The sequence below is a fragment of the Schistocerca americana genome, chromosome 8, assembly GCF_021461395.2.
Source record: "Schistocerca americana isolate TAMUIC-IGC-003095 chromosome 8, iqSchAmer2.1, whole genome shotgun sequence".
NCBI classification, from domain to species: Eukaryota; Metazoa; Arthropoda; class Insecta; order Orthoptera; family Acrididae; genus Schistocerca; species Schistocerca americana.
This window is the reverse complement of record NC_060126.1, coordinates 238,831,826-238,858,298: the sequence shown is the minus strand read 5'-3', so window position 1 is coordinate 238,858,298 and position 26,473 is coordinate 238,831,826. Positions and strand designations below refer to the sequence as shown.

Here is a 26,473-nt window from a genome sequence, read left to right as displayed (position 1 = left end):
TAAAATCTGCATTTCTTAACTGCTCAGACATTCTTTTCCTGCCAAGTAAACATGAAGTTTGAAGATAAGCTGCTCCTTTTCAATAATTATGCACAGGAAGTGGAATATACTATCATGGAAACAAATATCTGTTTTTTTAAGAAAATTATATCACAGCAATCTATGAAACACAAAGAAAGCTGACCCCCACTGACTTTCCATCAGCTTCCACACTAAATCTGACCTAGTAGCTCTATTGATATTGTCTACAAAACAAAAATAATCTTGACTGACTTCATAGGGATTACGTGCCACCAGTTATGCCTAATTTATGAAGGGTACTTTTTTAAATCAAATAAGGCAATTAACAAAAAAATCATTGAAAAGCAGGATTTGCACAATATGATTGTTGTAGCACACATTAATGCTAGGTTACTTAATATTCATTAACCTTGTAACAGATATCAGAATTGTATACTACAGTCCAGTTTTACATGATCATTTTGTAGTCACTGGTTTCATAGGAATTTAGTACAAAATCTCAAAAAATTTATTTCAGAGACTTTAATGCAACAGAGGTAATGAATTGGAAAATCTTAGTTTTATAACTTTCATTAAAGTTAAAAAAATGTTTTAATCTATTTTAGATGAAGTCTTACAAATTATTTACTTACTTGGCTGTTGTCAGAAGGACAAACATGCTAACAAAACTGTCCTGCAATGTTGAAAAGTGCTGATCACGAGGATCATCAGAAAACAAGAAATATCCAAGCAGTGCATATGTTGTCACAAAGAACAATAGTAGGCCAAGCATATCAAGGATTGGCGGCAGTGACTGCAGGATTTGACGTATGAATCGGCGTACACCACCACAGTGACGAGTATCAACAAGAAAGATTGGTCGTAGGGCACGCGTGACTCGAAAATGTGATGACTGGCGTACAAGTACTGTCACTGCTTCAACAAACATGATACCCAAAGTCACACACTGGAAAACAAAAGAAAATACATGTCAGTGCTTGTGTACCAAGTGCGAAATGACTGTTACGAACTTGTTAATATACTAAAGTAAGTGTATCCAATTACTCACCTGCAGAAGAATGAAGGACTAAGGGAAGGAAGGAAGGAAGGAAGATTGGGGTTTAGTGTTCCATAGACACCGATGTCATCAGATAAAGATCACAAGCTCAGATTGTTTCAAGGATAGGGAAAGAAATCAGCTGTGCTGTTTCAAGGGGAAACATCCCAACATTTGCCTGGAGCAACTCCGGGAAGTCAGAGAAAACAAGAATCTGGATGATTGGATAAGATTCTGAACTGGTGTCCTCCAAATAGCTAACCAAGGCACCATTTTGCTTGGTCAGAGGAATGATGGATTGTGCTCAGGAACTTATGTTTAATATAATCTCACTAAGTTTTGAAACCTGCCTGCCCCCCCCCCCCCCCCCCTCCTCTCTCTCTCTCTCTCTCTCTCTCCCTCTCTAACACAAATACAAACACACACACTTTAAAGCCACACAAAAATGTGGTGTACGTATACAACCTTGTGATGTGCTATAGAGAGCCTTAACTTCGAACACATTTGAAAAATCATGAAACTTTGTATAATTCATTCAAAAATTTATTTATAATAATGAAGATGTAATCAAGGAGAATTATTTTTAATTATTATTAAAATCATTTTAATGTTTACCAGAGCTGTTACATGGCAGATCAAGGTTAAAAAAAAAATTCATATTGCATACTTCCCTCTTTTTGTACACAAAGCTGCTAATTGACAGATTTCCTATAAAGTTATATTTGTTTGCACTGTCAATTTTTATTTTGAAAATATTATTTATTTTTGTCAATGATTTATGAAAAAGATGCAGACCAATTAAAAACTGATGCAAATACATTTAAGCTGCAAACAATACATAAAAAAGCAAGAACACCACCAATCAAATTGTTAATATAATACTGGAAAGTCTTGGATGCAATACAATTAACTGTCTACATAAATGACACTGAAATTGTTGCCACATGGTAAATTTCCTTCCAACTGGCTACATCGTCCCAGCGCTACAGTGCTCTCTCTCTCTCTCTCTCTCTCTCTCTCTCTCTCGTGTATCAGTTCCAAGGAAGGACATTTAAAAAAATACTAGCAACTACTTCAATCTTCTTTTAAGAGTTTTTGACGACTCAAACAATGGAAAATCCATGTAGGAATATTAACAATGAAGGAAAAGATAGATTGGTACTTATCGTAAAGAAGACGTGTCAAGTTGCAGACAGGCATGATTAAAAGACACTCACATGAAGCTTTCGGCCACGACCTACATCAGTAAAGACACTCCTTATGCCCTTGAGGAACATGCATGAGGACATTCAGAACAGTTTGTTAGTTGCTGTACAGTCTCTTCTTCACCATACATTCAAGACATATCTGTGTCTTTCGAAAAACACTACTTGCAGATCTGCACTTTTGTACTGGCCACACTAGTGTGCTAGCAATCCAGAGCTCAAAAAGTGGTCCAGCTTTGATCAACATGAGTAAGTAGATTGTCAGCAGCATTAACGTTCTTGTTAAAGTATCACAATTTGACATAAATTATGTCATTTTAGTTCCTTCAGAGCTGTTTTGTTTCTTACAGTAGTTGCTAGAAGACTATGTAAGTTACTGATGTCCACAAAGTGGATGTTGAGCATTGTTATGGATTTATGGATCTCATGGCCTATCTCTGTTGCAAGTTCCTCTTTCATTGAGACCAAGACTACACTATGTGATCAAAGTATCCGGACACCTATTAGTGAACATTAATATGGGGTGTGTCCACCCTTCACCTTCAAGATAGCTTCAACTCTGCTGGGGACACTTTCAATAAGATCTCTGAAAAGCAGCCCATTCTTCCTCAAGCACCGAAGCAAGGGAAGGTAGTGATTTTTATTGCTGGGATCTGGAGTGACGTCAATGTTCTAACTCATCCCAAAGGTGTTCCATTCAGTTTACATCAGGACTCTGAGTAGGGCAAGCCATTTCAGGAATGTTGCTGACCCCAAAGCATTGTCTCACAGATGCTTCTTTTGGACAGCATGTACTGTCATGGTGATACAAACTATCATTGTCTCCCAACTGTTCCTCTAATGTATGCATCACACAAACCTATAAAATGTGTTCACATCCTTCCAAGTTGAGCATTTTCTTCAGTGCAATAAGGAGATGACACCCTAACCATACATAACACCCCTATTCCACAACACAAACTCCTCCATACTTTATTGTTTGCACTGCATATGATGGCATGTAATATTCTACAGGTATTCATCAAACCCAAAACCTTTTGTCAGATTGTCACGGGGTATAGTGCGATTCATCACTCCAAACCACTTGTTTACAATCATCCACTGTCCGGTGCCATTGCTCTTTACAATGCCCCAAGCATCACTTAACAGCGACAACACAAATGAGTGGCTTACTGGGAGATATTTGACCACAGCACCCCATTCATTTTAATTCTTTGCACACAGTCATGGTGTTAGATCAACTGATGGTAGTGCTTTGAAACTCTCGAGTGCTTCCTTCGACTAATTTCATGCAATTTTTTACAACCACCCTCTGCAATACTTGATGATCCCTGATTTCCATTTCACAATCACACTGCCAACAGCCAACTTGGACATCTTTAGGAGGGTTAACCTGGTATCCACACAATATTCCCTGCTTCCTTTTATATTAATGGGTTCACCTCTCATGACACGTATCAGTAAATTCCACAGAACACAGAAGTGTCTGGATACTTTTTTTCTTAAGATCTACAAATGTTATTGCCAGAGGTTTGTTCCATTTCTTGTAGTATGCCATAATCAATTTTAAACTAATTATCTGCTCTGCACAGCTTCTCAATGGTCTGAAACCTCCCTGATATTCCCCTAACTCCTGTTCTAATTGCCCCTTGATTCATTCATATAGGATCTTGGATAGAATTTTGTATGTGCAATCTAGGAGAGAGATTCCTCTGTAGTTGTCTGGGTTGCTCTTATCTCCCTTTTTGTGTAGTGGGTGGATGATAGCTGTGGTCCAATGTTTGGGGAACCGTTCTGTTACCCAAATTTTTGTTAGAGCCGTGTGCAAGGAGGTCTTGGCTGTGTCACTTGCATATTTCCACATTTCAACAAAAACCTGATCTTCTCCACATGCCTTATAATTGTTTTGTTCTTTAAGAACTTTTTCTACTTCTTGGAAAGTTGGGGGGTCTAGTTTGCTAGGTTTGGTTTTTATTGGGGTATTTATGTTGATTTGTAAGGGTTCTTTGGGTTCCTCGCAATTCAGAAGTTTGTTAAATGCTTTTGCCATGATTTCTGCATTTTCCTTGTTACTGTGTGTCATTCTTCCATCTTCATCTTTCAGTATTAGTGTAGGGGCCTCATATTGTTGTTGCTGTTTCCTAAAGGTTTTATAGTAGTTCCTGGAGTTGGTTTTATGATAATTACCTTCTATAGAGTTTATATCATCTTTATTGAATCCTCTCTTCATTCTTCTAATATTTTGTGTGAATTTTTTCTTTCATTTTTTAGGTTGATGGCATTTTCTTCAGTTTTGTGTGTTTGAAACTTTAACCATGCCTGGTGTATCTTCATGGAATTTGTCACATTCTGATGTCCACCATCTTCAGTAAATAAATACTTTCTTTGGTATAGTTCCATTACCACCAAATACAATTGCTTAAACAATCCTGTTGGAAGAACATCCACAGCTGAGCATTATACCAGAGGTTGAAAATACCGGTTCAGTTGTTAATTTCTTTTATTATCACGACCGGTTTCGGGCTCTCATAATCCCATCCTCAGGTGTCGCAACTGTGCTGTGGGCCCCCCCGAGCGCCGCGGTGTGCTACTTATGAGTGCAGAACAGGAAGAACTTCGGAAACAGTTTGTGATAATAAAATAAATTAAGAACTCAAGCAGTATTTTCAACCTCTGGTACAATTGCTTAAGATAACGGTACATCAGCATTCATCCTGTTGGTACTTCTCTGCAAATTTAAGACACAAACCCTTTGCTGTGTGCAAATTACTGGCACATTCAGCTAATGCTTATGCCTTGAACAGTCAAGTTTGGGTTACTGATTTGTACAATTATACCATTCACAAACCAAGTAGGATGCAGAAATGATTTCTTTTCTGTTATTTAATGGATTTAAAGCCTCAAGTAACAGTTAAATGATATTTATTTCTACAGGTCAAATTAGTAGTTCTATGGGGAAAACGGTGATCCAGTTTGCATTTAAAAACAATTTTCTGTATCAGTGGTAAGGAAATTAACCAAGGAGGTGGCAACAAAGGATACGATTTGAAAACTTGGAAAATAAATTATAAATGCCAAGGACTGATGTAACATAAAAAGTAGAAAATACGCCAAGACTTAAAATTTAGAAGTTGTTGAAATCTCAAATACAACATCCATTTCTTGACCAGTGCTAACGGGCATGTTCCCTTCTTAATACCAGTATATTACTGCCGTGGCTTAGTAATCAAGTGCCCAGTTTACCTTAAATGTTGTCACAAGGAACCAAATAATTAATATGATGAGTAGCGAAACAAAGAATGCAGTTACAAGTCAATGACACTTCTCACAAGGCCACAATATTTACCTTTATCATGGTTCTTTTGTGTTTAAGTATTGTTCTCCATCCAATCCACCGGAGTTTCAGCAGGAGCTCCACCCCAATGATTATTAAAGCAAGTAACTCAATAGATCCATGAACTCCAACTGGAAGCTAATAAGAATATTACAGTTTTGGGAAAGATTGCATTCATGATTATTCCTAAGGAGCTCAAACTGAGAGACAGTCGATGCTCACCCTAAATACTGATGCCGCTGGCTCTTCAACAAATGCAAGAGCTAATAGTACTAGAGACATTATCATATCAAGTCCGTAATACCATCGGTTGTGAACTAAAAGATATGCCGGTAAAGCTTCAGGATTACATGGATGAGAATCGAATTTTTCATTATTTTCACCTTCCTGTAACAGGAATTGATATCACACACTACACTGTAAAAAAATGATGTGAAGTAAGTCTATTGACCTTTTGATACCTCCAAAAATATTGCAGCTTCGTGGAAATTCATTTCCCAGTGCTGTTCTATACCTAATGCTGATTCAACTGATCGGTTGCTTATCTCAACAGAGCTTTCCGAGACGTCCCTGTTTAGGCTTGATGTGCTTCCTATCTCGTTGGGAAAATCTTCAATTGCTTGGGAAAATCCATTTTCTGCAAATATAGAGCGAAAATTAATTAAGACATATCAATATAACATTTCCTGGGTCCTAATCTCATTTCGTATTCGCCTCTTACAATTTCCTTTCAAAAAAATTTTTGCCGTGAAGAGTACGAGTAAATCAACGATACGGAGCAAAAAATTAAGAAAATATTATAATTGTATGTCTATTGACAAGTAGTTCTGTCATCCTTTACGGCAGATTCAGTTATACACTCTATAAAGTTGAATACTTCAAAAAGAACAATTATTATTTTCTTACTGATGTTTTCGGTCGAGTACGTATCCCGAACATTTTCGTTGTCATTGTCAAATTTTGTATATCCATCAGCTGTTGGACTCACACCCTTACCGGAAGCCATTTATAGTGGTAAGAGTGGTGTTGCATGTCACCAACCTATCCGAGCGAAAACGCTTTTCGTACTATAATTTTAATTGATTAAATCTTTATGCTGTTGTAAAGCCGTTTAGTTAATAGTGTAATCCGTAACTGATAAAATTCAAAACATATATTTTTGGTTTATCAATGTGTTAAAGTAATTGCCGAAAATATTCGAGATGTGTAATATCTTTCATACAAGATCTTTGTAGCCAGGAGGTAGATGATAGAGGGCGCAAGTGTTCTTGTTGTTCGTGGCTGCGGCGTGAGTTTCTTACAATTAGTAATAGGTTATTGAAATCCAAGCAATCTTTGTTTATTGGAGTGCAGGTAGTTATTGTAAGTGTTAAACAGTAATCCTCAAGGAGTGATTTATGGTTTCTTGGCAGTAGTTTCGCGCTACTTTTATTAGCGTCTCCATATTTCTTCCAAGCATGGTTATGGTGTGAGCAGAAGTTGAAGTAGTCTAAGAGATTTTTGTTTGGGAAAGTGATTGTTCCACATGTGTAAAACTATACGCATTCCGCAGTTTTACGTGTGATTGGTTGCTATCAGTAGATATTATAAAGCCGATCGTAGGCAGCATGGTGCCCGTGTATTAGCCGTAGTTGCCCATTTTGAATACCCCTTGTGAATAATTGAACTAGCTGTTTCTGTTAAATATATGTACGCAGCCTGAGATTTCTGTAACTGCCTTGAATATAGTGAGTAGTTTGCGTGAGTCACCTAGGCAACTGCTGTCTCGCTGCTGGTGTTTGCTATGGTTATAAGACTTTGCCAGTATTATGTTAAAGACTAGGTATGGTAGAATACATACATTGGAAATTAAGTTTGAGTATTCATAGGAATATCAATTTTCATGTTTTAGTGAAGCGCCGTTCAAATGGCAGATACCAAACCCAAATCACCATCGTCGGCTGCGAAGCCTTCGCGACCAGCGAAATCTGCTGCAACTGCTAGTAAAGACGAGAAGAAGAGGGGGAAACCCAGGAATTATGACCTAGGAAACGGCGTTTACCGCTTCAGCAGGGCGAGAATGTACCATAAGAAAGCTCTTTACAAGTTTGTTGGAAAGAAGAACGAGAAGAAGGTAACGAAATAGAATGTGGTTGATGTAATCTGAAAGTTGTTCACGTGTTTTAACTGGCAGTTGCGGAACAAGTTTAAAATGTTTTTCATTGCAGTGATTGGGATAAAGTCATTCTGTTGTTGATCTGTAATTGTTGATTTGTACTGTTTGTTGCCGACGTGTTGCCCACAATTTTAGTTTAACCAGTATGGACGTATGTAGCTTTTTTGTGGGGTGTACATATGTAAATGTGTTCTAGTGCAGTGCCAAACCTGTTTTATTCCTGTTGACACTACGTCTCCCCCATGCACATATTACACAATGTTAACAGATCACAGGAGTATCAGAGAGTCCAGATGTGTAGGGAAAAAATTGTGTATTTCATAGAGTTTGAATTATTAGTTTTGAACGATGTTTGGAAGCCAGTGATATACATCAATGTTTGTAGCATCCACCCAAATGGTTTTATGGACTTTATCTGTGTGTTTTCACTAACTTTTGTAACATTTCAGTTTTAGTTGTAATGCAATCAGTGTTCACTATTGTGTGTGCCTTGAGAGGTTTGCTGCCGAAGGAAGTTTTCATACAGTAATGATTTACATTATTAAGTTGTTTCAGAACAAAATTAGAATGATACGAAACTTACAAAAGGTTGAGAAAATAGGATTATGTGCACCCTTCTAGTTTTTGTTGTGATGACACTGATCTGTAGCATAGCCAGAGGTTACATTGAAAGCTTATAATTTGGTTGCGAGGTGACAGTCAGTGAACATGAATGGCAAGTAAAAGTTGTGGTATCAGATTGATTTGCAGTGCAGTATAATTTTGTGTTCACGCCATTTCTTCATAGAAACTGAAACTGCAATCTAAGTTCAGAAAAATGTATATCAGATAGTGGACACGTATCTAGTGAGTATTTTAATACATGTAATGTTCACAAATTGTACATTAACTACAAAGAATGAATCCACCACATAGCTTTTAGTGGGTTATGTATTGGTGAAAAGACTATGTCGACAGAAGTGTCCGGTCCCACCCGTCGGCTTTGACACATGACGAGGCTATTGTGGCGTGTGGGGTCGTGATGGCGCAGAGTTTAGTTTGTGAGAGTGGTGTGTTTGTAGATGTCATTTTGATGGGGTCGATGGTGCTCTCTGGTGGTGTGTTCTGTGTTAGTGGTGATGTTTTTGGTTTAGTTTGCATGTGTGGTGTGTTTATAGGTGGCGTATTGTTGCGGTCGGTGGTTCTCTCTGGTGGCGTGTTGTGGGTAGCGTGTTATGTGGCATATGGGGCTCACTTGCATGGTAGCATTGCACGTGTGTGGTATCGGTGGTGACTGCTTTCAGCAGAATATTTTTCAGTGGGTTAACGGTTTTGGTTTTGTTATGTCTGTTGTAGTTTTTTTCTGTTCGTGTCTGAATTTTGGTCAATTGCTTTATTTCCTTGGTAGGCATGGGTATGACTGACAAGGTCAACAGTTTTCGGTTATCGGCGATGATGGGAGACAGTGCGTTGTCTCTAATAAAATTTCTTCAGCTATTCGGCCTGTTGGATGCAGTCATGAAGTGTTCAGTGTGTCATGAGGAAATAAGGTTTGCTTAAGTTCAGGTGTTTCTGGCATGGGACGGCTATATGTGGAGATGTCATAAGGATAACAGGTCAAGGGAAATGTTCAATTGCAGTTTTGATTTTTAGAGTCTTTTTGGTGGAAGGGTGAAGTGTGGTATGGTGAAAGTTTTGAGCTTTATAGTGTGGTATTGGTTGTTTGTTTGACCTATAGGAAAATATGGAAGCGTCAGATTCCACATGTCTGCTTTGGCCCATGACGTCACAAATGTGGCAGAAACAACCATCCACTATGACGTCATTATGTAAACATGACAACCACAAAATACATTGAAAACCCAACACACACACCATCCACAAAAAACCGTTATAAGTGGAAAAAAATCCGTAATGATACCTTTGATTTTAAAGGGGCATCGCTTTTAAGGCAGTTGACTACTTAAAGTACTTAAGCCGTGTGCACATTGAGCTTAAACATGTTCCTGTCTCCTTAATGTTGAAATTGTGTGGTAGTGTTGGTGCAGATTGAAGGAAAGTGTTCCGGGTCAGCTACTAATGTCACCACTCCTTGACACGAGTGTATGTTTATATAGTGCATTATGTTGTCTGTTGTATAGAGTTGTTAGGTTTTTGTTTTTCCTTGCTGTGTGTAGTTTTTCCAGGCAAAAAAAGCTGCTTCAGAGGAATACATGAAGCAAGAAGTGCAAGAATACCTATAAAACAAGTCTATCTGCAGAGAACTGCTGCTACATTTGGTAGAATACTGACTGTGTAGAAAAGAAAATAAGGTCCTTTGTTGTAGTTTGATTTGAAATGTGATAAATACTCATGGCACTGGAATGACTCCCTCTACCAAAACACTAAGACTAACAACATTTGTCGTTTTTAAAGAAGTTGTGATACCATATTTGCCAGAAATTCAGTGTCATTAGTTGATATTGTGGTGAAATAACAGAAACTAAAGCTTTTTCGTACTAGATTCCCATATGTAACAAGTTTTTCCCATCAGTTCTTGTGTAATGTTTTCACTCTCAAACATTGACTATATTAAAATTGACAAGTCATTCCATGTCAAATCAACACAGGTGCTAACTTGACCCTGTTTGATTTTCATAAAGTTTAGTGTGTTCATTGCTCATGACAAGAGAATGAAAATTACCAAATTGCAGAATTTTAGCACAAATAAGAAAAGAGTAATGGCCACTTGAAGTTCTAAAAATGTGTGGAAAATTTGACAAACAATGCTGACAAACGTCTGTGACTTTTGTTCTCATAAAGATATAATGGTGAACCAGGCTACTTTGAAAAGATCTCGACAGGGTTTTTAATGAATGCAGTTTTGTCAACTTCACCTTTGCTCTTGGATCTCTTAAAACATGTTACCTTCGGCACTGATGGAAAAACAATTTATTTGCTTCTTCATGTTACACTATACAACACAGTAAAAAATGTTGAGATTACAATGGGATTAGGACACACAAATTAATGTGTACAGCGATGTATTGCATTAATGGAAAATTGTATTCAAATTCAAACAGTTGCACAAAGCACTGGAAAACTTAATTTAAAAAAAAAAAAGTTTTCACGTCAACATTTGTAAGAATGTCCTTGTCCAAAGTTAGATGATGTCAGGTTTCTCAGCACATACATATGAAGGTGAAGACCCATGGGGATTTAGGAAGCTAATTGAATCATTATTGGTATCTTCATTATCATTCAAAACATTCCCAAACCACCAGTGGCCTTCGTACGTACATGCAGCAAACACTGATACCACCAAGGTATGAGGGTATTGTGATGTCCAGTGGAAACAACACAATGTGACTTCGGGGTATTTGCGATGTGTGAATTTGTGCAAATTGTTCTTATGTGAAGAGCTGTAGATGCATTGCAGACTGACATGGGCACCAAGTATTTTGATTAAAACAGCAGTACCATCACATGATCCTTCACCATGTAATGGTGCAAAGAAATGCCGCTCTGCAGAGACATTGAAATCAGCCTGATGAAAAGTTATGTTGGCAAAATTCTTGCGATTATTATGCTGGGCTGCAGCACCATCTAAGTAGTAGTACATGGAGAGGTCTATGGAAATGGGATCTCATGAAGCTAACCAAGTGACACTGAAAAAGATGAACACTCACACTGTATCATGTTTAAGGCATTCTGATATAACAAAGGAAATGTGATAAATTGTGTAGTATTTTTAATGACTATAATAAACAACGAATGGATGAATGGTGACCTGAGCATAGTTCGAAAGTAACACCTGTGGCTCATCTTGCAGGGCAAATACATAATTCTGCAGCATCGGATATTACAGTGTCTTCATTGTCATGAAGCCTCTCTTCCAGATATAGAAATTCAGGTGGTTGAGTGACCGAAGGAATGCAACAGGAGCTTTTTTAACTTGTGTTTTCCAAGAAGTCATCCACAGAGGATACACATGTTTGGATATTTGCTATATCTGTACGCATTTACAGTTTCTTATTTCATCAAATCCATTTTCATAAAGCAACTCTTGCAGTTGTCATGATAGAATGTGTGCCTGGGCAGTTTTCACACATGGACATCCAGCATTTTCACTATGCAGGATTGCAAATTGCCTGAGCTAGACAGTGTTTATAGGTGTTAATTTAAGTCTGCATTACTTGTAAACTCTTTCAATCTGGAAACTTCCAACTTGAGCTCCATATGTTGGTGAATGCTTTGGTGAATGCTGCACATGCATGTGTGCTCCCCCACCCTTTCACACACTCACTCACTCACTGCCCGCTTCCCTCCAACCCCTCTTTTTCATTGGGGTCTCACCAAGAGATACGGAACAATCATTTAATGCATCTAAAGCAATTATTGGGGCTACAGACCCAGTTGTACCGTATTTACTCGAATCTAAGCCGCACTTGAACCTAAGCCGCACATGAAAAATGAGACTCGAAATCAAGGGAAAAAAATTTTCCCGAATCTAAGCTGCGCCTGAAATTTGAGACTCAAAATTCAAGGGGAGAGAAAAGTTTTAGGCCGCATCTCCAAATCGAAACAAAGTTGGTCCATTGTAATACGAGACACAATTTAGGTCGAATGAATGACGGTACAGCAGTTTGGTTCGAGTCGTAAGCTTAGCAGTTAAGCTTTACCAGGTAGCCATTGCTATGTGTCAGGTGCTCCGTCCGTATTTATGCGGGTACCCTTCCTTTTTCACTTGCTTCGTCTGGTTTGAATTCATTGCTTATTTTTCTTTGATCTGATAAGTTCCGTTTTCTTTGTTATTGGTGTTTACGTCACTCTAAGCTGAAAATTCATTAATGAACTGTCATGCATTGTTTGTCGCATTCTGATAGTGCGTGTTTACGGCCTGTCGTCGCTCGTGGCATGGCTTGCTTTCGTGCGCGCTACGGCCGCTTAAAGAGAGAGAGAGAGAGGAATCGTCTCATTAGCAAAACAATGGCAAGAGACTGCCATTTGTTGTTACTTACACTACAGCTTTCTTTGATAATGATCAACAAGAACCAAATAACAGACTGCGTATGATAGATGATGTTCTGAACGAGAGTTTAGCGAAAAATTTTCTCTGTTTGAAAATCTTTGCAGGCGCCTCTTGAGTACATTACATTCCGCACAGAAATTAGTCATCTTAGATTTAAAAATCTAGTCAATTGCTGTGCTTCATTTCTGACTGTATCACTATTAGGCATAAGAAAAATACGAATATAAACATGACATGTATATTCTTCCGCGTTTGCTGTTGTCTCACTCTAGTTTCGTAGTTTATTAGGCAGACAGGATTTAAATGAGATAGCAGCAAACGCGAAACAATACATGGCAAAATGTTTATATTCGTATTATTCTTACGGTGAAGAGAATACTGCATGTAATTCACAATTCATAAAAGTTCCTGTTAGCAACCATCTCTTCTCACAGGTAGGAAAAAATTCAGAACGTAGAGTTGGCCGTATTGACAAACATCCCAAACAGTCTTGCCAGTCGGATTTTTGTAGTACATTGAAATGCTGCTTCATTCAAAGATGAAAGATACGCAATTTGTATTTACTTCGTGGGATAATGTATGAAAATGCAGTGGTCGAAACTCTGGGCAGAGAAAAAAGCTCGTCTTCCACCTTTTTTTTATTTATTTATTATATACTGACGCAGAGGATTTGGTGCCAGTATTTATCTCTGTGCCTACAAAGCATGCCTGTGTAGCGCTACACACATTCGATGGCAGAAGTTAGTTGTGGCGGCACCCACCAACATTTTTTAGAACTTCCGCTTGCTTTGCATTCGATTCTAAGCCGCAGGCGGTTTTTTGGATTACAAAAACCGGAAAAAAGTGCGGCTTAGATTCGAGTAAATACGGTATCTGCAAATCTATGCAGGTTTGTGGTTTTCACTGGTTTCAGTGTTGTGTTGTTGGGTCAGCCACAGACCCTTGTCCCTAAGTTAGTTTTTTCCTACATTTATCACATATTTTGTAGTCTGTCTTTGACATCAATCATTATCAACCATCCACATATACACTTTGCATTGCTTTTTGTGTATCTTTTGTGTTCATCTTCACTGAATTTATTACAGCAATACATGATCTTTTCAAGCAAGGTGACACAGTGGTTAACACACTGGACTCTCATTTGGGAGGACGTCTGTTCAAACCAGTGTCTGGCCATCCTGATATAGGTTTTCCGTGATTTCTCTAAAGTGTTTCAGGTAAATGCTGGGATGGTTCCTTTGAAAGGGCTTGGCCAACTTCCTTCCCCATCCTTTCCTAACCCGATGGGACCGATGACCGTGCTGTTTGGTCACCCTCCTCCGCATTAACCAACCAACCAATACATGGTCTTCTTAAACTCCATCTTCAAGGCAGATTTGTATAATTTCAACATACAAGTCTTGCAGCAACTATCTGTTTACGTGTAGCAACCACACTGCCAGCCGATAATTGATATCTTGATATTGGTCTCCTTTAATGGTTACTAAATAGTGCATTGTTATAACCACTTGTTTAACAATAAACAGATTTTTCAGTGATTTCTGTCTTATTGTTGGAGTCTGAATGTAATTTATTTTGCATTAATGTGACACATTCTGTGCATATCAATTTATATCTCCTAATCCTATTGTCATCCCAACTTCATTTTGTACTATGTTGTATTGTATGACCTGAAGAAGCAAATCTGTGTGGCTTTTTTTTTTTTTTTTAAGGTGACGTGTTTTGAGATATCGTCAGTCAGAGGTCAAGGTCACTGACTTTAATTGTATACATTTTTTGAATATGGGAAAATTGCATATCATTGAAAAGTATTTTTCCAGACCTTCCCAAAATTACCTGGTTCACTGTTCTATCTTCGTTAGAACAGAAGCTACAGCAATTTTTGTCAGCAGTGTTTGTCGTACTTTCCGCCTACCTTTAGAAGTTTGTGGCCGTTATTCTTGTCTTACTTGGGCTAAAATTCTGTAATTGGGTAGATTTCATTCTCTTGTCATGTGCAATGAAAACACCAAATGTTACAAAAATCAAGAGGATCAGTTCGCCACCTGTGTTGATATGGCACGGAGTGACTAAAGTCAATTTCATACAACTAATTTGATGTTATCAAGCATTGGAAACTATTATACAAACTCTCCTCTATCAAAATAATAATGTAGTTTTAAAATGAATTATGAAATTCTTTTATAAACACAACCTTCTTTGTAAAACTCCAAAACGCTGAGTGATGGCCCTCAAGCCAAAAGTCGTGATAAATAAACAAAGAACCAAATGATGTCACCTTTCGTTTTGTGTGTGTGTGTGTGTGTGTGTGAACCTTTGAGTATTAATAATGCAACAGTACAGACTAAAGTATCCTTGTCCCTACCCTAGACGTGGTGTGGCAGATAATACAAAAATGGTACAAGACACAGTGTTGCGGACAGTGTGAATACACTGAGATATGTTTGCTGACCGTGTGGATAGAAACAGTCTGTCAGAAGCAGATGCAAAACACTGCAGGAAACAATGTTTCCAGTGACAATGTGGATGTGACTTAATTCTTAAGTAAAAAGACAACAGAATGGATATAGAAATAAATGTCCAGCTAGCAGCAGAGGAAAACAATAGAAATACGGAAGTTGTACAAACAGCGACAATAATGTTAAAGTACTAAAGAAGATAGGGCTGAGCGGTGCTAGTCACGTAGCACTAAGGTCTGAGAATGAACTACCTACAATACTGTTCACTGGAAAAGTAGATGGGGTGAAAGGGAGACACAGAAGTAGTAAGTTGTGAGAGAAACTCCAAGATGATTTAGCTAGGATGAAGTCCACATGGCCAATTAACACATTTAACATAAACATATAGAGCACAGATGTGGCTTTGTGGCATATAAACTAGTTAAGTGTTTCAGTTTGTAATGAAAACAGTAATTTAGCAGGAATTTTGGTGTAGTTTGTGGAGATTTGAAAGTGTTATGTTTTGGAGAACAGTTGGTTGAAGAGTCAGTGCGTAACGGATGGTGGTGAAATTACAGCATAACCCCACTTTAACGTTCCCAGAATTAATGTTTTCCTGCTATTTAGAACATTTTTTTATCACCCCTGTCAAATTTCTTCGTCCACAATGTTAATTCATATCTGATTTTGTGTCGACATATCTATAATTTTCCCATGATGTACGCTTTATGAAAAAATGTTTGTGGAAAGAAACTGATGTAAAATGATGCTGGTATGATGTTTGCCATCAAGTAGTGTTTACAAACATTGTGGCTAAGTTTCTTGCCACCAGGGTGCTCTAGTTAGTGGATTCAAACCAGTAAACGTGTAAAAGTTGGAACAATTTGTGCTGTATCTCCTGCTGCTGCCAAACTGCTCTGCATGGTGGCTGATAGAAGTAACTAGGTTTGTATGAATAAAGGTATCATGACCAATCAGAATCATTTCCGAACTGTCTCTACAGCACATGTGCAGTTTTGTGATTGTTGTAATTATCATCACACTTCTAACGTACCGTGTTTCGTCTTTGGGCCACTTTTTGTGGTAGTTGACACCTTCATTCAGTTTGTGTTGCTCAGATGTTTTGTGTTTAAACACAGCATGAATTATGTATAGTCTCATGCTGAGCAAAACTTGTTTCAAGGATTTATTCTTGTCATTAAGTGCAATATTGACGTATGTATTTTTTGTGATGATACAAAAAAGTGTGATATTTTGTGCTCGCATGTGTGTGTGCAGTTTTCTGAATAAATGAGGAAGCACAGTACTTGATAACTTCAAAAATCAGACTACAGTTTGAGACGCGGGACAACATGAGTGCAACACACACAATACTTATGTAAATATTTTCATTTGATATTGAGAAAAAATCTCGAAACGCAGTGTGCGAAGCACGAAAAATATGTAACTGCTGCAGTGTTTTATTATTTAAATAATGAATGAGAGTTGCAGGCATTCCAAAAACATCGATACTGACGTATGAAATTGAGTCATACGTTTCTGCTTCCCACTCATCAATTCCCATTACATCAGTAGTTTTTATTAGATGATAAACCTTTACTAGATAATAAACAAGTCCCTGACATGAGTATTTTGATGCCTATTATGGGCACATACATAAAGTGCAAAAATACAAGGGAGCAAATAATAAATGTATAATTTTCACAGCTTTAAACGTCATTTCTCACATTTTCGATATTTTTCACCATTTTTTTAAAGTCCCGTGAAAAGTGTAAAAGTGGGGTTTCAGTGTAGGTTTTATATATATGTTGCCCCTGGCTGCTTCGTGTAAAAGATTATTTTGGCTGTTGATGGTTGTCTGGCTTCCATTACCATTTTACATTCCACAGTCGTTCAGAGATACGTATCAGGATTTGCTACATAGCTGTGCATCATGTGCTCTTTTTAATGTGTCAATTGAAATTACTCTGCTGTATTTACAACATGGTTATGCTCAAAGCAAGCAGTGCCTATAGTGTAAAGAACCAGCATGATGAAACATTTTCATTTTCTTGATATCAGTGGTTACATAAAATGGAGTTTGAAATCGGTTCCTGTTTGTCAACCAAACGGCTGCCATGTACTGACCTAGCATGCCACAAAATGGTAGAATGGTAATGATGGAGTTTACTACCGCAGACTAGTCGTGAACTTAAAACTTCAAAAAATTTTCAGAAAGATGCAAATAAATTACTCGGTTTTCACTGTTTTGGTGTCTTAATCTGGATAGTCGTGAACTAACAACCAGTACATTCAGAAAACTGAACTTGGGTATTGGTTCAAATGAAGGGAAGTTGGTAGCTATATTTGAGGGCATTGTACTGTATTCAGTGTATCAGTTGTGTGTGTGTGTGTGTGTGTGTGTGTGTGTGTGTGTGTGTGTGTGTGTGTGTGTGTGTGTGTGTGTGTGTTTTGTCCTTAGGTTAGTTAGGTTTAAGTAGTTCAATTTTCTAGGGGACTGATGGCCTCAGGTGTTAAGTCCCATAGTGCTCGGAGGCATCTGAACCATTTCCTCAGGTTATAAAAAACATTGGCAGTGCTCAAGTTTGAAAGCTGGAAGAAAGGCTAAGCACTGTTGTATGTATATAAATACATAACTGGACATTTTGTTAGAGTGCTTACTAAAGCACAAAATAATTTCTGTTGGTAAGAAACAAAATACTTTAAGAATATGTGCTATGTTCTTTAACCTTGGAACACTGAAGGGGTGAAATGTTAAATTGTTACTAAACCATTGTAAATTTACTACTACATATTTTCTTGAAAAGAAGTAATAATTTATAGTTTGTGTACTGGTTAATTACAATAATAAGCTCCAGAGTATGACACACAAAATAAGTACTAAGTGTCCTGTTTTAAACCCTATACTGACAAGACAAGTTTGTCGGGATCTGTGAATTGGTACCAACTGCTATTGTAAATATTACAAGGGTTTAGTAATCAAGGGTTGGACAAAGACGATTGGGGAAATGAAATTTATGGCACAGCTTGACTAAAGGAGGGATTGGTTGGTAGGACACGCCTTAGGCATCAGGGAATTATTAGTTTGTTAATGGAGGGCAGTGTGGCAACTAAAAATTGGAGAGAAAGGCGAAGGTTTGAATATGGTGAGCATGTTCAAATGGAGGTGCATTTAAGAAGCTATGCAGAGATAAAACAGGTAGCACAGGATATAGTAGCATGAAGAGTTGTCAAATGAGTTATTTGACAAATTAATGGATTATTCTGTATGTAAACATTACAGAAGCCGATATGTTCAGGATTTTCCATCAACCACAGAAGAAATGCATTGTGATAAATCTTTGTATTGCAATATACAAAGGTGGTTTGAAAAGTTCTCGGAATGGAATAGAAAAAAGTTCTTACATTACTGAAACTTTTATTTTCCAATGTAGTCTACTTGTAGTTTAATGCACTTGATCCAACGATGTTGCAGTGTCTTGATTCCATCTTGAAAATGAGTTGCTCCAGGCCTGCAAAACAGTTGTCAACTCAGACTATCAATCCTTCATTTCAGTTTTGGGAAGGTATGAAAGTCTGTCGGAGCCATATCAGGTGAGCAAGGCTGGTGTGGGAACAATTCATATCTTAGTTCGTGTAATTTTGCGATGGTGATGGCACATGTGTGCGTGTGTGCGTTGTCTTGATGGAAGATGACTTTCTTCCTTGATAAACCTGGCCTTTTTTCGCATATCTTTTGAAATGTCATACACTTCCAATCGGCGATTCTCCATGACCATTTTGCACGCTTAAAAAATGATTTCTGGAATAGTGACACACCTTAGCCAACTGCTGCGCAGATCATCTAAGCTCTCATGACCAAATTTAAATTCATTTGTCCACTTGGCAACAGTTGAATATGAAGGAGGAGAGTTCCCCGATGTGTTACGGAAATCGCCATGAATGTCCTTTGCTTTCATACCTTTCTTTACGAAGTACTTAATCACTACTCGAACCCCCCCCCCCCCCTCCCCCCCCCAAATCTTCGCATATCACTGCGCGGGGACAACAACAGAGCCACGTCATCGCTACAGCTCTCTTCCAAGAGCACTGACGTGGCACGTATTCACAGGCAACAGTCCAATGAATATCACATGAGCAACTCGTTGCGCTAGCACTGACCTTTCGTGATTTAGAACTTTTCAAACCACCAACCCCCCCCCCCTCGTATTTGGAAGAATTTAAGATACATACCAGTTAAACGAAGCAAAGATAAGAAAATATTTTGGGACACTTCCTTTAGATTTTGTCCTAGAAATGGAACATGTTGCACACAGCTGAGGACATTCTTTATGCTCATTGTGTGTGTGAGATGACACCAAAATCCCTCAGAATCAAAGAGAAACAGAATTCTATCTTCTCTCCTGAGAATGAAATTACAGAAGTTTGGTCATTTTTCTAAAGTTGGTGTATCATCTCTGAAGATTCAGGGCACAACAGAAAATTTCCTATGAGAAAGTTGCAACAGACAGTTCCTGTTACAAAAGAGCAGCTTGAAACAATTATTTGTGTCAGCTTAGTTACCAGCAGCAAGCGTGATAAGATTCATAAAAAATATAAGCTGTTGCAAAGTGTGTGATTGAAATCACAATCAGCTAAAACAGTCAGAAAAAACTCATTTCACTTGTTCATGTTAGATGTCCAATAAAAGAAGGTACAAAACCAGTTGGTGTCCGTAGGTAACCTATGGTAAAAGTAATGGAACTTAAGTTGCCGTCACAAATGATACTGCTCAAGGTTGCTGCTTTAGTCTCATCCTGCAGTGTTGCTGTCAAGTACTGGTTAGTCTGTCGTCTCAATCTACTACTTCTGTGTGTTTGTTTTTGCTTTGTTCCATCTACTCATTCTGCTTTACATACAGGTATGAATGTACTGCCCAACGGCAGTAGAAAATTTAATAGTGAGAACTCTTATGTAATGTACTTTCTTATTTTTCATTTTCTGTGGAGTGAAGCTGTATTGCCATGTAAAGAGTTACAGGGGACAGTAGTCGTGTGATTTATCTGGAGAAAACTATGGATCCAGAAAACCATACAATTATATTTGGCACAACTCCAGGGGGTGGGTCAAAATTATCTACAGACACTTTTGTATAGCATACATCAATGTTTTGTGTATGATTGTAGTGAGTCAGTAAGAGCTGCAAATAGAATCCCTTCAGGCTGTAGGGAATGTGTTCGGTCGTGTTAAGACAAGCGGTCGGAACTAAACTCATGGTGACGGTGTGGAAGTCCTCACACGTGGGACATCTTACAAATAAATCTCATTCATAAGTGATATGTTTGGTTGCCCAGGTGAAACTATTTCACATTTATTTAATTTTGTTAGTGTGAAATACATTTGTTTTTCTCTTCAGTCCAAATATGTTAGTGATGCTGTGTGTCTGCAGAAGAAGTAAAACATACTTTTCTCGGCACTTCCTTGTAATTTTAGTTTTTCTTTTTTCATAATGAATGGCAACAGTTTTCTTTTGGAAAGGTCTGCTTCACATACATACTAATAATTAACCCATTGAGTGCTGGGACCTGTTAACACAGCATGCCTCGCCATTCCTCTGATGCACCTGACATGTATAAGCATGGCTCCTTGGGTCTTCCATACAGCGCTAAGGACGTATTGACGCTAGCTGTGCCACCGCCCTTTCCACTGCTAGGGACGAGTTTAGGCGCGCTGAGTCAGCGCTGCCTGAGCGCTTCAGATGTGTAAACACGCGGAGTGGTTTTTCTGCCCTGCTGTTCCAGTAGATGTTCAGTGGTCGGACTGTATAGTTCGAGAGTACATATGTGTTTGTTGCTGTTTTCCCTCTTTGCAGAATTCGACTCAGATTTCTGTGTGTTCGTCAGTTTTCTTATTTTCTACGTGAGAAATGTCACATCACCGTGGTTGCACAGATAGAGATGCTGGATATGCTCCCTAAGAGCGACAGTGAGTGTGAAATATCTGACGTTGCTAGCAGTGATGAGTCTTCAACAGAATCTCGAAGCTGTAGTCCTCGGCCCTTTACATCAGAGGGCAGAGCCAGAATTACAATCAGCAATTCCTCTGACTCTGGGGAATCAGAAAGTGACAGTGTAACGGTTTGGAAAAGAGTGCGCTTAAGTGACACATTTGACTGGAAAGAACAAATTTCCAGCCATTAAACTATTACTTCGATGGCTCGAGTTCAGGACCAAATGTTACTGACCAAAGCATTCTTTCCTTTTTTGTGATATTTCTCAAGAACTGGTGCAATTTATTGCAGACGAAACATTGTCTTTATGTTTACACCAGAGAAAATACTGCAGACTCTGTGAATTCTCTTTCTTTCCTAGAGGAATCAAACTATGGAAAATCCAGGAAGGAATAATGTGAAGTCTGGCCTTGGCAGCCAGACAGTGGTCGTATGGGAGGTGTGTGTGTGTGTGTGTGTGTGTGTGTGTGTGTGTGTGTGTGTGTGTGTGTGTGTGTGTGTGTGTAGCTGAAAGCTTACTTGTTTAGCAGTGTTTTGTAAAGAAATGATATAAAAGCACAGGTCACAGCTGTTGTAATGGAGTATTCAGAAATGGGGGAGGGTAGTGTGAAGAGTGATGCATGTTCCAGCAGAAATTCAACTCAAATCACCAAGCCAGGCCTATACATGATTGTTTTGTTTAAAACTGTTTTATGCATAATGTGTGGATGCAGACTTCAGATTCGAAAGTGGTACTTTTGTGCTCTAAAAGGAATTCAGTTTTTTAATAGTGCACCAATAATATTATATTTATATGGATAAATGAAGATGAGGGTTGTTAACCAAACATCCAAATATTATTTGAATATTTAGCACAAATTGTTTCTGAATAAATTTGGTAACAACAAATCCCACAGAATAATTTACGGCCTAAAACTAATTTGCAGATCTTTATTCAAAACACTTAACAAAATATGTATTTTATTACTAGAAAATAAACAAACATGATTGAGATGGGTAGTAAGTATGATCTGTAGGTCATAAGTCACATTTTTCATATGGGCTTAAACTTCCATTCCTTCCATTCCTTTTATCATGATTACTTCGCATTTCAGGTTAAACCCAAGAAGCCAACGCATGTTGAGAAGCCGATAGGTGGTGAGAAGAATGGTGGTAAGCGTATTGTGTTAATCAAGAAGAGGAGGAATTTCTACCCAACAGCAGACAGGTAACATTAAAATATTGTGATGATTTGCTGTAACTGTTTATTTTTTACAGATGTCTTAAAATGCTTTTGAATTATGTTGATAGTGTAAATCAATGATGTATACATTGCGTTTGAATTTCCATGATATTATATGTTCGTCACTACCACTGAGACCACAAAAACGTAGGAAAAACCTTTTAGTTTTAAAGGGCCTTTCTAATTGATTTTTATCCTCTCGATTTGCAGGATTAAGAAGCGACCAAGCAAAAAACTGTTCAAGCAGCATAAGCGCTATACACGCAAATCCCTAACACCAGGGACCATTTGCATTCTTTTGGCTGGGCCTCACAAGGGAAAACGTGTGGTGTTGTTGAAGGTCTTGAAGAGCGGCCTGCTGCTTGTCAATGGTAAATTATGCCACTAAACATCCTTTATATGTTAAAAGTATTTGAGCATTGAAATATTGGTTTGTGATAAAATTGAGGTTTTGTGGAACCCCATAATTACAAAAAGTTTTCAGTTCTTCACATCTTGCCCACTTAAAAGTGTGGTAAAGACGGGCAGCCATGTTAACGATGCTGTGAACTGCAATGTCCAGTGAAACAAATTATTGGTGGTTTTTGAAATATTTAAGTGACTATTGAACTTGTGTAATAATAGGCATTCTAACTTAAAGTTGTTGTTTTTATTAGATTTTTATGCCAAATAACATTTAAGATACATGTGTGAAAATTTCAGGGCCTTTTAAAATTAATGGCTGTCCGTTGAGACGAGTAAGCCAGAACTATGTTATTGCTACCAGCACAAAGCTTGACTTTTCTGGTGTGCAGTTGCCTGAACATATAAACGATGAATACTTCAAGCGTAACCGACAGAAAAGAGCAAAGAAAGAAGAAGGTGACCTTTTTGCTACTAAGAAGCCTGTGAGTATCATAGTTCCTATGTAGTTAGCATTTGTTATTCTCTCAACAAGTTTTTTTGCATTTTTGTGTGTCAGGTAATAATCTTCCATATGTTGTTCTCTATTATTCTAAACTGATCAGACACAAAAGTATTACATTTACCAAATTAATTACTTAATTACTTGATCAAACACCAAATTCTTTCGTCCAAATGCACTGTTTTAATCTGTGTGGTGTGCTTTGTAAACTGCTCAAAAAGCTGTATATCCCTGTGTCTCTCTGGACATGTTAGAACTCTGGTACAAGGAGAGTGATGAATTAAAGAATAATCATTATGAAACATAATAGTAACTAGTTTCAAATAAAAAATAAAACAGACAAAATAATTAGTCTGTTCGGGAATGCAAATCAGTGGGATTAAAATTGGTTGCTGAAAACTTTCATTTCTTTACGTTATAAGAATTTGCTTCCTACCTGCCATGTGTCCACAAGGTGTTAGACATGTTTGCCACTCTAGTCTGCCCTACTCTTAGATCGTCTTCATGAGATTGTGTGAAGATTGTTTCTGTGATGATGCGTTTGCTAATTTTAACAGGTCTAGAGCAGTTTTTGTTGCGTTAATGTCAGCATATACCTTTGGTCAGTTCCTACCATTTGGAGGAATGTGTTTATGAAATGAATGCTATGTACAGTTGTTTTATCTTGAAAGGTGAACCCATTACCAAAATGTTGCATTATGTCTTGAACTTAGGTTGGCAGCTCAAAGCCAATACTGCACACCTCTCAGTACCATTTATAGTTACGGGATGTGTCAGACATGCATACACAATACTGGCCTGAAACGTAACTTGACATACCTCACTACTGATTAATGTCTTGGTACATGGCTACAACAACACTGTTGTGTTAAAATTTTCTAGCACACCAGTGATAAAGTTCCACTTAAGTGTTCTGTTACCCACTTTCTTCACACACCACATAGTTGTTTGGGGGGGGGGGGGGGGTGTTGCACTATTGCTTTAATGGATACCTAGAGGCCAAATTGTTGGTGTGAGAGTGGTTCTGTACTAAGTTGATGTATCCCAGCTATACCTTCAGTTTGGAAACAAAGCATTTAATACTGTTTTAATTCTCCTCTGGGAATGCGCAGGCCATAATATCTAGGTGGTGATATTGAGCTTGTTGTTTACTGGCGAGCATTACAAGGGATAATTTTAAGTATTTTGTGTCTCAATATTGGTTGAATGTTAGAACAATGTTTCTGTTGTATACATAATCTCCTGAGGATAAACGACAGTCACTAAAGGGATAAAAACAATTCCACGGTATATAACAGCTAAACAGTTGCAGAATAAAGATTTATTGAAATCATTGACCACGGTTTCGGTACATCCGAATATACATTAATCAGAATGTGAAGACTGTTTGGCCATATTTTAAATTATGTAAGTAAAGTATCTTACAAAAATATCAGTTTGCAATACAGGAGTTTGTCTACAGATGTTGCATGTTAAAATAGCAAAGTGTTCAGTGTACACTACCATTGAAAGGACAATAAATGTTTAAAAGATGCCAGTAGCTAATCATCATCCTTTTTATGTTTCAGCAATACAAACCATCGGAACAGCGGAAGACTGACCAGAAGTTGGTTGATAAATTGGTCAATGGTGCTATTCGGAAACATCCAGATAAGAGACATCTGTTCGCATACCTGTCTGCTATGTTTGGCCTACGAAGCAGCCAGTACCCACACAGGCTTCAGTTCTAAATTTGTATTATGAAAATATATGATTGAAATAAACACATTAAACATAACTTATTTATGATTAATAAGATTGCAACTGACCCAATGTGGCCTGGTTTTTATGATTTAACGTTAAAAATTCTCTTAATTACATTTATAGTGGAGACTTTACTGATACTACATAATGCTGACATTAAATGTCTTTTGACATTTTATGTGAGAGACATAAATATTTCATTTCTATTATTGGACCCTTTCTTTTACTGGGGTCATTACTAATTTGCTCAGTTCTGTGCTAGTGGTAGGTTTTGGTAGTAGTGTTAACTTTATTCTAGTGTTATATGTAGGATGCCTTCAGTACCCAAAAATCTATCTATAGCCTGTGCAGAATTACTACAGCGGCAACAGGGTGTGTGGATTTGGGTGGATGTGTGAACATGGGGAGTTTTATAAAAAGTAAGAGTTTGGAAGCTATTGTGAATACCGTTTTCTTTTACTTGTGACTGTGCCTTACACATCAGTCCGCTACAGGTGAATGGTTGGCATTTATAAGAATATTTGACAAACATCTTTTACATTGTAATGTGGACCACAGACAGTATTTTTTGAAGTAATGTGAACTTCCTCCGAAAGCTAATGCGATCATTTGAAGAGTGGAAATGGAAAATATTCTGAGTGCCATTTTTTCACAAAACACGTTTCAAGTGCCATTGTGCTCGCAGTACTGTGTTCCATGTCCCTAGATTTGGTACAGGCGCCAAACCATGAGTCTTTCAAATGAATTAGTAGATGGGACATGGCGTTTGTGCAAAGCTGTCCTTCCCGTTGTTGGAGTTCAAAAATTTAAAATATACTACTTGTTTTTGTTGAATTCAGTTCTACAAATTAAAAACTCAGTGCCGTATTTCTGTTATTTCTGTACTTGTATTATTCTATATAAAATGTAGTACCTCAGTATTTTTCTGATTTTTTAAACTGTGTCCATGTACAAAATATTCATGCTCGTGCAAAGAAGAAATCAGCTACCAGTGTAAATTATTAAATTTATTTACACAAATAGTGCCGTTACCTCTTTCAAAGCAAAAAGTTCGTCCAGATGGTTGTCCATTTGTATTAGATTTTACTATTATTATTTTTGTTGTTATCATTGCTGCTGTTTACATTAGTTGTTCGGGGGGGCGGGGAGGCAAGAACCAGTAAATTAGTTTTTTGGAGGGGGGCAACAGCTAATATAAACAACAAAAGTGTAATACAAACATGAACAATTGCTGTTTGTCAATTTGAGTTCTAACATGCTTTTCATGCAAGGCACTGATACAAGTTGCTAGAGTCAGACTTCATAAAGGCCAATTCACACAAAACGTCAACAGAATGGTACGTGAAATCACTGTCAGATGATGGTGTGTTGTCTAAATGGGATTTCAGTACCGAACAGTGGAAGTGAGGTTACAGAATCCATCTGTGATGTAAAAC

At 37.8% G+C, this 26,473-nt stretch overlaps 2 protein-coding genes across 4 annotated transcripts in view; one reads left to right on the top strand and one right to left on the bottom strand.

Annotated features, from left to right (window-relative positions):
- The window catches only part of LOC124545027 (two pore channel protein 1-like), a 60,701-nt gene extending 54,099 nt beyond the window's left edge, over window positions 1–6,602 (bottom strand). Inside the window, exons 1-5 of the mRNA XM_047123808.1 lie at window positions 6,503–6,602; window positions 6,058–6,233; window positions 5,819–5,983; window positions 5,609–5,734; window positions 654–967 (exon numbers count right to left, since the gene is read on the bottom strand). Coding sequence (XP_046979764.1) covers window positions 654–967; window positions 5,609–5,734; window positions 5,819–5,983; window positions 6,058–6,233; window positions 6,503–6,602 — 881 coding nt within the window. The remainder of the gene's footprint in view (window positions 1–653; window positions 968–5,608; window positions 5,735–5,818; window positions 5,984–6,057; window positions 6,234–6,502) is intronic.
- Window positions 6,603–6,795: 193 nt separating this feature from the next.
- On the top strand, window positions 6,796–25,071 carry LOC124545192 (60S ribosomal protein L6). 3 transcript variants are annotated; one of them, XM_047124056.1, is made up of 6 exons: window positions 6,796–6,884; window positions 7,488–7,709; window positions 22,263–22,375; window positions 22,601–22,761; window positions 23,093–23,277; window positions 24,863–25,071. In XM_047124056.1, exons 2-6 carry the CDS (start codon window positions 7,503–7,505, stop codon window positions 25,022–25,024), a joined length of 828 nt encoding a protein of 275 aa, XP_046980012.1. In that variant the 5' UTR covers window positions 6,796–6,884; window positions 7,488–7,502; the 3' UTR covers window positions 25,025–25,071. The 3 variants fall into 3 exon arrangements, with proteins under 3 accessions (XP_046980012.1, XP_046980011.1, XP_046980013.1); XM_047124055.1 differs by having other exon boundaries at window positions 6,816–6,958; XM_047124057.1 differs by having other exon boundaries at window positions 6,848–6,949.
- Window positions 25,072–26,473: the final 1,402 nt, after the last annotated feature.

Excerpts from the sequence above, each read along its gene's own strand:
- LOC124545192 (XM_047124056.1), top strand. The coding sequence starts at position 7,503 with ATGGCAGATACCAAACCCAAATCACCATCGTCGGCTGCGAAGCCTTCG. Across the intron at positions 22,376-22,600 it reads TTCTACCCAACAGCAGACAG|GATTAAGAAGCGACCAAGCA; the intron begins GTAACATTAAAA and ends CTCGATTTGCAG. Across the intron at positions 22,762-23,092 it reads CGGCCTGCTGCTTGTCAATG|GGCCTTTTAAAATTAATGGC; the intron begins GTAAATTATGCC and ends TGAAAATTTCAG.